A 12,850-nucleotide genomic window follows, 5' to 3' on the forward strand; every position below is an offset into this window, starting at 1 on the left:
GGGAAGCTGGATGTGGGTATGTGTCCTGGTCGCTGCACTAGCGCCTCCTCTGGTCGATCGGGGCGCCTGTACCGGGGGGGGGGGGAAATAGCGTGATCCTCCCACGTGTTACGTCCCCCTGGTGAAACTCCTCACTGTCAGGTGAAAAGAAGCGGCCGGTGACTCCACATGTATGGGAGGAGGCATGTGGTAATCTGCAGCCCTCCCCGGATCGGCAGAGGGGGTGGAGCAGTGACCGGGACGGCTGGGAAGAGTGGGGTAATTGGCTGGATAAAATCGGGGAGAAAAGTAAAAAAAAAAAAGAAAAAGGCAGTACGTTGTTTCAGTATGTGGGAGGCGGGACAAATGCTGTGCAGTACAATGCAAAGCAGGGCGCCCGCCGCCCGAACCTGTGCATCCCACCCAGCCGCGAGGACGCAGGGAAAAGTGTGAAGGATTTATGCCATTCCCGGCATGTGTGACCCCGCAGAGGTGCATACCGGTCCGAGTAAATCACCGCTGCCATGATGAACGACACTCCCTGTTATTAAATTTCCCCACAAACCCCTGCAGCGCGCTGCTGTGCTGCCCGTGGCAGAATGAAGCCTTTCCAGGGCCCTCCAATGTCATGCGGTGATGTTTCTGCACCGAAGCCGGTGTGATCCTAAATCTGGCGCACCACAGGCACCTGCACGGCCACCTTTCCCATCGACACTTCTCTACCCAGGATTTACGGCCGGCGATAATGGAAAAATACGTGTCATTGGGGAAATTAGTTTTTTTTTTTTTTTTGCAGAGGTCAAAACCGTAAACCCTCCTGGGATAACGTGCACAGTCTCCGTCAATAGTTAAAAATGTTAAGACTTGAAAAACGAGGCAACAACGACATTGTCTTCTCTTTGTCTTGACAACGTAAAGGAGAAGAAAACATCAGGAAACAAAGAACAGGGTCATCTCGCATGCATGATGCCCCTGCATGGAGCATGCAGGAAGCAGCGGCCCAGTCACTGTTACAGTTAAAACAACCTATTAATACACATGCATGTCACGCAGCTTGGCTTGTATTACACTCATTGTTACACTCATTTCTTACAGAGGTCAAGGAGGGCGTTGTCATAACCATTAGTGCCAGTCAAGACTGGGAAAAAAAAACGTCTCGTCTTTGACACAAAGTAGATCAGCGTTAATGGGGTCTAGTGTCAGAACCTGCTAAAGACATACCCTAGTCCCTCCCAAGTCACAGCCATAGAGGAAACGAACAGACCAAGTACAGCCGTCTGCTTAAAAACAAGGCTTAGGGGCATCCGGGTAGTGTAGCGGCCTATTCCGTTGCCTACCAACGCGGGGATCGCCGGTTCGAATCCCCGTGTTACCCCCGGCTTGGTCGGGCATCCCTACAGACACAATTGGCCGTGTCTGCGGGTGGGAAGCCGAATGTGGTTATGTGTCCTGGTCGCTGCACCAGCGCCTCCTCTGGTCGGTCGGGGCGACTGTTCAGGGGGGAGGGGGAACTGGAGGGGAATAGTGTGATCCTTCCACGTGTTATGGTGAAACTCCTCACTGTCGGGTGAAAAGAAGCGGCTGGCGACTCCACATGTATGGGAGGAGGCATGTGGTAGTCTGCAGCCCTCCCCGGATCGGGAGAGAAGGTGGAGCAGCGACCGGGACGGCTCGGAAGAGTGGGGTAATTGGACCGGTACAATCGGGGGGGGGATCCAAAAAAGAAAAACAAGGCTTAGTCTCAGCAACACATCCAATTAGACAAATAACTAGCAGCGTCAGTGGTGTAGAATGATATTTTCCTCTCTATTTAACAGGAATACACAGTTTGATTAAATCTACTGAGAAGATTAATGAAGCTGGGGTTTCTTTTTTTTCTTCTCCACAATAGCAAGCATCATTAAGTAAAGGTGCACTGTCCTGGTAAATACACGGTGGCCTTTCCATCAGAATGAATGAGAAATGGATAAATCATATTGGGCTGCTGCTTCTCTGCCGTGTTATGTATCATAAATGCTTATTCAACACTACAGACGGAGTAGAAAAGCCCTACCAGCACCACTTCACCACCACTCTCACTCTCATTAGGCTGCGGGGCCCATTGAGAAAAGTGTACAGACTGTTGAGTTTTCATCACTTTCTGAATTGTGGGGGGGGGGGTTCAACATCAGAAACAATACCCCTCTGTATTTCAGTTGTCCTGCGAGGCCGAGCGAGAAACGCTCAATTGTGATAATGAAACGCACGTGGTCATCTTGTCATCGCCCCACCGCTGCAGCCAATGAAAACGCCCATGTTCAGCACAGAAATGGGAATCACCCCTGCCGGAGTTCTGTTTCGGTGCGCCAGTAACGCTCCATCAGTGAGAGAGACAGCTTACAGAGTCCACATATATTTCTATGGTCCATCATAGAAGTCACACGTTCATCAGCTTGAGGCACTGTTTGTCAATTCCAGGATGTAGGAAACTTCTCCGCAGGCTATAGCTAATTATTATGATTACTAGGACTGTACCACTGCCAAGAACTGTACCACTGCTAAGTACTGTACTACTGCTAAGAACTGTACCACCGCTAAATACTGTACCACTGCTAAGTACTGTATCACTGCTAAGAACTGTACCACTGCTAAGTACTGTATCACTGCTAAGTACTGTACCACTGCTAAGAACTGTACCACTGCTAAGTACTGTATCACTGCTAAGTACTGTACCACTGCTAAGAACTGTACCACTGCTAAGAACTGTACCACTGCTAAGTACTGTACCACTGCTAAGTACTGTATCACTGCTAAGTACTGTACCACTGCTAAGTACTGTATCACTGCTAAGTACTGTACCACTGCTAAGAACTGTACCACTGCTAAGAACTGTACCACTGCTAAGTACTGTACCACTGCTAAGTACTGTACCACTGCTAAGTACTGTATCACTGCTAAGAACTGTACCACTGCTAAGTACTGTACTACTGCTAAGTACTGTACCACTGCTAAGTACTGTATCACTGCTAAGAACTGTATCACTGCTAAGTACTGTACCACTGCTAAGTACTGTACCACTGCCAAGAACTGTACCACTGTTAAGTACTGTACCACTGCTAAGTACTGTATCACTGCTAAGTACTGTACCACTGCTAAGTACTGTACCACTGCTAAGTACTGTATCACTGCTAAGTACTATACCACTGCTAAGGCAAGCGACAGAAACCAACTACACACATACAGCACTTGTTTGCTTTGAGCTGAGCCATGACTTTGCGGTGTTACTTTGGGGTTGAATGCAAAGGTTGAACTGTTGTTTTACCCCACTCTCCCGAGCCGTCCTGTTCGCTGCTCCACCCCCTCTGCCGATCCGGGTAGGGCTGCAGACTACCACATGCCTCCTCCGACACACGTGGAGTCGCCAGCCGCTTCTTTTCACCTGACACTGAGGAGTTTCCCCAGGGGGACGTAGTGCATGGGAGGATCATGCTATTCCCCCCCAGTCCCCCCCCCCCGAACAGACGCCCCGACCGACCAGAGGAGGCGCTAGTGCAGCGATCAGGACACATACCCACATCCGGCTTCCCACCCTCAGACACGGCCAATTCTGTCTGTAGGGATGCCCGACCAAGCTGGAGGTAACAAGGGGGTTCGAGCCGGCGATCCCCGTGTTGGTAGGCAACGGAATAGACCGCTGCACTATCGGAACGCCCCTTCAATTGATGTTTTTCTGACAAACAACCCTCAATGATATCAAACCATCCATATCTCATTTTCCAGGGCTTATCAGCTCTGTTTTCCCTTGGGAACAATTAACATAAGTTATCTTGATTATGCTGGTTCCAGCTGTGTGCGTGTGCGCATGTGCACGTGTGCTCAATATACATGTGTTTAAGACCGCTCGACCCGAGTTAGCGCCTACACCTTGCTCATTCTGCTACTGGCATTAATCACGTCGCGTACGGAGCGCTTCCCACCGTCGGAATGAGAAACGCTGAAGACCGGGTCACGCCTGAGCAGCAGCAAGGGGGATCGATCTGCACTTCAGCCAGAGGGGAGCGGAGACAAAGGGGGCAGCGAGGGAGTTCACTACAGCGCAAAGCTGAATCTGACAGCGTGACCTCCGCCGAACACTGTCGCATTGTCTCACAGCCTAATCCAGACGAACTCCAGTTCACCCACACTTTAGTGAAGCAGCACAACTTGATACACCCGCATGTCTGAACTGAACTGTACGAGGGCCTGCGACAATAATCTATACTGTTTTCTGGGAACCATTATCCAATATGTCGACATGTCTAGCAACGATAACCCGGTTTGAATCAATACAGAGCCTCCCAGATATTGCCACGCAAAACGCACACATTTTCGTGACACCTTGTTTCCACTGAGTATACGTATACATCACAACCGGTACTGACCAGTGTCATTACTCATCCTTCAGACAGATGGTGGCGCGTAAGTTTACCATTCATATCAGTTCTGTGTTGATGGAGGGAAGATTTTGTTCAAAGGGAAGGTCTGTGTGTGTGTGTGTGTGTGTGTGTGGTGGGTCTTAAGACCGGGCTCGGCCTAAAGATAGCAGTAACCTTCCATAAGGAGAGAGCCTCTGACCAAATGACACGATCCCTAAGCATGAACCTCTTTTTGGCCAAGGCTTGGCAGCGACCACGGCCCTCTGAAATCCCACTGAGAGGGGAGAAGACGGGCTGTCTTCTAATTTGCTTCGGTGAGAGTTCAAGTTTGTGCTTTGTTGCCAAATATTTCTGTGCTACCGCCATACCCGTCTAGATCAGGCAGAGAAAAGCCCGGTGCCTGCAGTACGGGACTCTTTCTGTCCCCGTAAGTGCTTTGACACCCTGTAAGCTGAGGGTAACCATAAAAGGGCCTAACACATTCAGAGCCACGCAGCTCTCAGGTCAACATTTGATTGCCTTTCTCTCCTTCCTTCCTCTCTTTATAATGTGTTGTATTGGGAATTGCACTTGTGAAGCGAAAAGAAAAAAACATTCCTCTCTGTAACTGTCAATCATTAGGCGCTAAATGAGATGAAGCCGTGCACAAACCGCCTCTCTGTTATACGCCAATCCCTACGGAGGGCCTTCAACAGAAACGCCGCATCAGCTGCCACGGTTCATCAGATACTGTAAACAGGAGTGCGTGCGCCGTAGCTGTAGCGGTATTGTGTACTACCGACCCCCCGGGGGACCACACGTGCTCGTAATTTGGCCCACGAGTCGCGTTCTGCAGAGGATCTCACCGACTCCGTCAGGCCCGATGCTTTGACCACTCGCCGGTAGTGTGCCCTGGTTTCGGGCGATGCGGGTCGGAGACGGACACGGCGGACTGATGGAAGAATTTCGAGGCAACCCTCACGCTCGCTGTCACATATGTCACCACTGTTACTGACCTGAAGCAGGAGAGCTCCCGTGCACATCTCCCCTCCAAAAATCGCCTCTTGTGGGGGCGTCCGGGTGGCGTAGCGGTCTATTCTGTTGCCTACCAACATGGGGATCGCCGGTTCAAATCCCCGTGTTACATCTGGCTTGGTCGGGCGTCCCTACAGACACAATTGGCCGTGACTGCGGGTGGGAAGCCGGATGAGGGTATTCGTCCTGGTCGCTGCACTAGCGCCTCCTCTGGTCGGTCGGGGGGCCTGTTCCGGGGAGAGGGGAAACTGGGGGGATAGCGTGATGCTTCCACACGCTACGTCCCCCTGGCAAAACTCCTCACTGTCAGGTGAAAAGAAGTGGGTGGTGACTCCACATGTATCGGAGGAGACATGTGGTAGTCTGCAGCCATACAAATAGTTGGCAGAGGGGGTGGAGCAGCGACCGGGAAGGCTCGGAAGAGTGGGGTAATTGGCCAGACACAATTGGGGAGAAAAAGGGGGAGGAAAAAACAAAACAAAAACATATCAGGTGAAATTGTTTTGTCGTCCCCCCCCCCTTTTCCTCACCAATTGTACCCAGCCAGTTACCCCACTCTCCCAAGCCGTCCGGGTCACTGCCCCACCCCCTTTGCCAGTACATGTGGAGTCGCCAGCTGCTTCTTTTCACCTGACAGTGAGGAGTTTCGCCATGTAGCGAGTGGGAGGATCACGCTATTCCCCCCAGTTCCCCCTCACTCCCGAACAGGCGCCCCGACTGACCACAGGAGGCGCTAGTGTAGCAACCAGGACACATAACTACATCCGGCTCCCACCCACCTGCAGACACGGACAATTGTGTCTGTAGGGACGCCCGACCAAGCCAGAGGTAACACGGGGATAGAATAGACTGATACGCCACCCGATACGATACCCGGACGCCCCCCGCCGAAATTATTTAACTCAACTTTATATTCTCTATCATTGCCATACATGCATCACTATACATATATATCAATGCTATTTTTTTTCTGTATCATTCAAACCTATGACAGATGCAAAAATGCACTTCCCTAAAAACAAATGCAAACAATGCCACGGGCATACACTCGCACACTTTCAGTCGGCATCACCAGCAGAAACCCACAATGTGCTGACTAAGAACACCGAGCTCATAACGCGCAGTTCACTCAGTTCAGCGTTGCGTGCGCTGCTCTGTTTCTGTCTGTCAGTCAGGCTCTGGCTCCAGACCAGACTGTGGGTTAGTCCGAGCACTGCCGTGGCCAGGCTCCAAGCATAACGAGGTGCCTGAGGTTGGGAGGCTAAACTGGAGAGCGGAGTGACATCACAGCCTGGTCTGTGGTCAGCACAGAGACACATGGCAGCCGGCTGGAGAACAAGCCCCGGTAACACAGCATAGAGAGACACTGTACTCCCTGTCTTCTGAAAGCCAGCTGTGAGTATTTACATTTTTGTAATTCACTTCATTGCATTTTAGGTGTAATGGCCTCGGTTGGGCGTAAAGAACGGATTTCCTGGAGTGGTGAACCTAACATATTACAACATGCGGCTATTACACAACTGACCCGTTGGTGCTCAATGCTGAATGAACATACACAAGACTGAAATTTTTTCCTTTGTTGCCTATCATGCATCTTGGCTCATCCTTGTTTTTCTTAACAGTGTGTGACATCCCATACTGTGCTGTGTGTGTCTGTGTGTTTATCCTATGTCTTTGCACAAAGGACACTGCAGCAAATTCCTGTAGATTTGCTGCACTTGGTTAACAAGGCGATTCCGACTCCCGAAAATAGAAAATAGAACGGCCCTGCCTACACTGCATTTTCCAATGCAACACCATACTAATATGATAGGCGGCTGCAGAATCGACAACATGATTAAGAAAACAAGCGTAAGGATTGTGATGATCAGATTTACGCCTAAAAGAGCTGCTGCCGTCGCGGACCATCGCAGACTATGCTGGAGGAGAGGAGATTTAGTTGTTTGTATGGCTACCTGAACTGAATGCAGCGGAAAGTCTCGTTTCTCTGCAGTTGGGGTCCTGAAGAAAATCCGCCAATCCATACAGCTGCACGGCCCCCTAATCCTCCCAACCCCACCCGCATCACCGGCCTCACTTGCCTAAGCTGTCAGCACACATCTGCTCCCTGTTACTGCTGCAGCCTGTGCTGTCAATTCAATTAGGCCTTTTCTGCACAGGTTAACCTTTACAAAGACATACTGTACATGTGCACATATGTGGGTGCCTTTACATGCATATATAAATACGTTTAACACTGTGTGTGTGTGTGTGTGTGTGTGTGTGTCTGTGTGTGTGGGTGTGTGCTGGCTGCACTTTGATTAACCCTATCATCCCCCTGGAGCTCTATATATAGTATGGGCCCAACTGTCAGTTTGTTGAAATGTAGATTTAATACATAATAGAGCTGCAGGTGGTGAAGTCGTGTATCTAGTTATGCAGCCACAAAAAAGAAGACAACAGAGAAATCTACTGGTCCACACACACACACACACACACACACACACACACAGATTTATCCCTGTCTGTGATATCTTAATTAGAATGGTGACATTTCAGAGGCTGAACATGGTGTCCTTTATATCTGTAGATGTCTGCAAACAATAACACAATAAAATGGAGACCACGGGAGACGACAATGTTACCATTCACTATTAAAGACTATGGTGCCTCAGAATATCTGGCGCAGTGGTGTTCCTCCATGTGCCACAAAGCGGGCCATGTGTACGCCAGTTTCTTTTTCTTTTTTTACTTTTCCCCACTTTTTCTCCCCAGTTGTATCTGGCCAATTACCCCACTCTTCAAGCCGTCCCGGTCACTGCTCCACCCCCTCCGCCCATCCGGGGAGGGCTGCAGACTACCACGTGCTTCCTCCGATACACGTGGAGTCGCCAGCCGCTTCTTTTCACCTAACAGTGTGGTGTTTCGCCAGGGGGACTTAGCGCGTGGAAGGATCACACTATTCCCCCCAGTCCCCCCTCCGCCCCCAAACAGGCAGCCAAGACCGACCAGAGGAGGCGCTAGTGCAGCGACCAGGACACATACCCACACCTGGCTTTCCACCCGCAGAAGCAGCCAGTTGCGTCTGTAGGGACGCCCGACCAAGCCGGATGTAACACGGGGATTCGAACCAGCGATCCCCGTGTTGGTAGGCGACAGAATAGACCGCCACGCCACCCGGACACCGATGTACGCCGGTTTCTTTCCAACCCAACACTGTACCTACTATTTTCACTGATCAACACACCCTTAACTAGACAGGAGAGGACTTATCGTTGAATCAGCTGGTGTAGCGTCGGGTCGGACCGAAAACACAGGACCCCTCTATAGCACACGACTGCTTAACACTGATCTAGTGGACAAGACACACAAAGAGACAAGAGCACTCCGGTAGGCCTAGCTCCCAGAGCAGACTGTGATATGACTAAGCAGCGTTCATGTTCTCTTACTGAGCAGGAATGCGAGGATGTTTTGGGAAACATGAGGCAATCGCTGACGGAGAAGGATGCTTGGCATTCCTGTCACTCCGGCTCCAGCCAAATTAAAATCTCCCCATGGACAGCGTTCCCAGTTCATGAATGTTATTGTGGAGGAAATGTACTGATGAAGCAGATGCCTGACCTAGTTGTAAATCATGTACCCCCCAAAGCAGATTCTCTCTAAATAGCGTGATGAGGTTTGGCCGTGGGCCCTGTTCTGTGTCTAATTACCAACACAATCAACAGCAGATGTTATGCTCGAGCCCGTCGTGCCGACCCATCACCCTCCCAGGTATTCAATAAGCGAACGGACTCCGGCGAGGTTTTCAAAGCGCTTTTATGAAGCTTAGATGGTAGTAATCTATATCGTCTACTCTTAACATTATAATATCGGGTGGCGCCTGGGGCAGGAAAACTTCCCTAGTGAGGAATTATCCAGATAGGGAGGTAGTAAATTTAATGGACATCATGTACAGTAGAGACAAAAGTAGAGCGTGGAACTGTGATAACAACGTGACAATTTAGCAGAGACTTCACGGGGATAGGGTTTCCTTATGTGTGTGTGTTCGTGTGACTCTGATTTTTTCCACATGAATGTCTGTGTGTGTCTACATGTCTGCATGAAAATGGGCATAATGTGCTAATGCAAATGTGCACCTAAATCAGGACGCATGTGAGTGTAATATGCATTTTCCTTTGTGTACCTGTCGACGTGTAACCACTCAGAGCAAGGTTCACAGCTCTGAGAGGTGCAGGTAATCTAAACGGACTGAAACAGAGCTTAAACGGGGGGGGGGGATGCAGCTGAAGCCGCGCCTCACTTCTTAATTACATTCATTTAGGAGTCTATCAAAAGTCAATTATGCCTTTCAGCCATTCACAATTTTCCAGTCATCAAATGCGAAAGCCCTGTTGGACAGTCACTCCCTCTGACAGACAGGCAGGCAGTTGGAATATGGTCTGCGTCCGCCATCATCCATCCATCCATCCATCCATCCATTACCCGAACCGCTTATCCTGCTCAGGGTTGCGGGGATGCCTATCCCAGCAGTCATTGGGTGGCAGGTGGGGAGACACCTTGGACAGGCCGGCAGTCCATCACAGGGCCGACCCACACACACACACACATTCACACCTAGGGATAATATAGTACAGCCGATTCACCTGGCCTACATGTCTTTGGACTGTGGGAGGAAACCGGAGCACCCGGAGGAAACCCACGCAGACACGGGGAGAACATTCAAACTCCACACAGAGGACGACCCGGGACGACCCCCAAGGTTGGACTACCCTGGGGCTCGAACCCAGGACCTTCTTGCTGTGAGGTGACCGCGCTAACCACTGCGCCACCGTGCCGCCCCATCTGTCATCAAACACTCCATCAACTTAGCACGGCGTAGGAAGGCAACAAGGTTATGTGATGTGCACATATGCAGCGTTAACAAACCTCAGTCTCTTGTAGTACTGCTTAACCTTATCCAGCGAGGCAGCGTTGATCTGAGCTTGGTACTCCTCCACAGACACGTTGTCCCTATAGTAGTATCCCTCCATACTCTCCAGAGCTAGACACGGGGGAGAAAACAAAGTAGGAGAGACACAGCTTATGACTGTTCGTGTGGTTCGCAGAACATCCAACATTTTATGTTCCCAATTTCTCCTCGTTTCTTACCTTGAGTGAAGAGCACAGGGTAGATTTTGAAGCCTCCTCCATTCTTCAGTCTCTGAGGCAGCTGGGAGAAGTAGAAGCTCTCCAAGTAGAAGTGGACCTTCAGGGCTTGACGCGTGCCCTCCACCTGATATGAGATGGGCATGTCTACCCAGCAAACACAGAGAGAGAGAGAGGGGGAGAGAGGAGACAAGAGGTGATTATGGGGGGGGGGGAGCAAAGGGGAGAAGTACAGCAAGTAAAATAAGAGTTTCATACAATGCATAAACATGTAGTGTACTGTACATACTTGCCACGTGAGGCTCTCCTTCAAACTTCCTAAAGTAGAAGGTGACCTTCTCCAGGTCTATTAAGGCCACCTGAGTGTCCTCCAACATAGCCTGCTCATCAGTCTGCAGAGATAAAAAGTGCACACGTCAGTGTGTGTGTGTGTGTGTGCGTGTAGGGCTGTGAGAGTGCGAAACAGAAAGTATTCCTCAAACAAAAAGCTGTATCGCTGCAGAAGCACAGTGAAACCTTTGCACACCCATCTGAGAGGCTTGTTGTGTTTACACGCAGGATGTTCTTGTGTCTTCTGCGTTACCACGACGAACGCCAGTGAAATCGGACGCTCACCCGCCCACGGCTGGCATGTGGGCCAGCGCGTTTGTGCCCTTTTTTAAAAAAAAATGTTTTTCTTTGCATGTTTGTGTTTGTTTATGCACGTGCTTGTGCGTATTTCTGTGTGTCAGTGTACACAAGAATGTGTGCGCCTGTTTCCTTTTCAAACATCCGCCCAAACATCCCCACATGCAAACAAGCACATCTGCTCCTGGCCACAGTAAACCATGGGGGTTGGGGGGCGGGAAGGGGATGTTGTAGTTTGCACCTCCCTGCACTCCTCTACAATGCTCCCTCTTTCCCTTCCAACCTCTCTCTCTCTCTCTCTCTCTCTCTCTCTCTCTCTCTCTCTCTCTCTCTCTCTCTCTCTCTCTCTCTCTCTCTCTCTCTCTCTCTCTCTCTCTCTCTCTCTCTCCCTCTCTCTCTCTCTCTCTCTCTCTCTCTCTCTCTCTCTCTCTCTCTCTCTCTCTCTCTCTCTCTCTCTCCCTCTCTTCCTGCTATCGCTCCACCATATGCAGAGGTTTAAACGGCATAGCAGTGGAGGAGGATTAGTGCGCTCTGTCTAAAGACACATTAGTGATGGCCTGACATGTGAGGGGAAGGGGGCTCACTCTACCCCACTGCCAAGTGACAAGGCAGGCTGCTGTGTGTGTGTGTGTGTGTGTGTGGGCAAGCTGGCGGAGGCGAGATTCACAAATGCACACACACACACACACACACACACACACACACACACACACACACACACATGCGCATGCGCGTAGAAACAAGCACATGGAGAAACACACCCGCAGCTTGTTTCATGGTTCCTTTCATGAGGCTCCCTAAAAAACAGGGGGCTTGCTGAGATTTCAGTGAAATCACCTGGAGGTACTGTGAGCCTGCTCTGCTCCATGGGGGGACTTGAAAGGGAAATTTCTCAAGAAAGACAGGAAAGGGAGTGAGAGACAGACAGCTATAGTCAAAGACTGAGACTGTGTGCGACAGGAGGGGGGAGGGTGGGGGTGAAAGAGGGTGAAAAAAGACATGGAGAGCAAGAGTGATCTATGTAGATGAAAAAATTATAGAGTGAGAGAGAAGTAAGAGAGAGAGAGAGTGAGGGAGTGAATAAGAGAGATAGAGTGAGAGTAAGACAGAGTCGAGTGAGAGAGAGGACAAGAGTGTAAGAGAGACAGACAGACAGACAGACAGAGATAGAGTAAGAGAGAAAGAGAGAGACTGAGTGATTGTGTAGAGAGAGAGAGACTGAGTGAGTGTGTAGAGAGAGAGTGAGTGAGTGAGGGCCCTGCATGCAGGGCCACTTATTATCATCCCGTTGATAATAAATGGCCGTTTTCCATTGATAATAAATATCCAAAAGAGATCGCTTAAATTCTGGATGAACCTTAAATCAAGTCCCCACGACACATTGCAATTTAAAGCATTTCAAACCCAAGAGCTAAGAAAGAGTCCCCTCAGCCAGCTGGTTGTGAAACTAGCTGACCCCGTAACCACTGACACAGATGAGATTCAGACTAGCACTGCTTACCAACCACAGAGTAGAGTAAACCACATCATCACACAATGCAAAAACTCAAATCTGGAACATTGGTACACAGAAACCAAATGACAACACAAATTAGAATGTTATCAGGCCCTAAAAAGAGAACACAAACTGGCTGACTAGCTCCCCACTGTCAGAGACAGTCAGCAGACACACGTCCTTACCAAGTACAGGCTCACTGACCAAAGTCTAAAAG

At 50.0% G+C, this 12,850-nt stretch overlaps 1 protein-coding gene across 1 annotated transcript in view; it reads right to left on the reverse strand.

Moving 5' to 3' along the window:
• prex2 (phosphatidylinositol-3,4,5-trisphosphate-dependent Rac exchange factor 2) overlaps positions 1-12,850 on the reverse strand; it is a 139,724-nt gene that overhangs the window by 25,485 nt on the left and 101,389 nt on the right. The window contains exons 34-36 of the mRNA XM_056299846.1: positions 10,801-10,903; positions 10,515-10,658; positions 10,293-10,407 (exon numbers count right to left, since the gene is read on the reverse strand). Of these exons, the coding sequence (XP_056155821.1) occupies positions 10,293-10,407; positions 10,515-10,658; positions 10,801-10,903 (362 nt within the window). The remainder of the gene's footprint in view (positions 1-10,292; positions 10,408-10,514; positions 10,659-10,800; positions 10,904-12,850) is intronic.

This window comes from Lampris incognitus, chromosome 19 (genome assembly GCF_029633865.1).
Source record: "Lampris incognitus isolate fLamInc1 chromosome 19, fLamInc1.hap2, whole genome shotgun sequence".
NCBI lineage: Eukaryota > Metazoa > Chordata > Actinopteri > Lampriformes > Lampridae > Lampris > Lampris incognitus.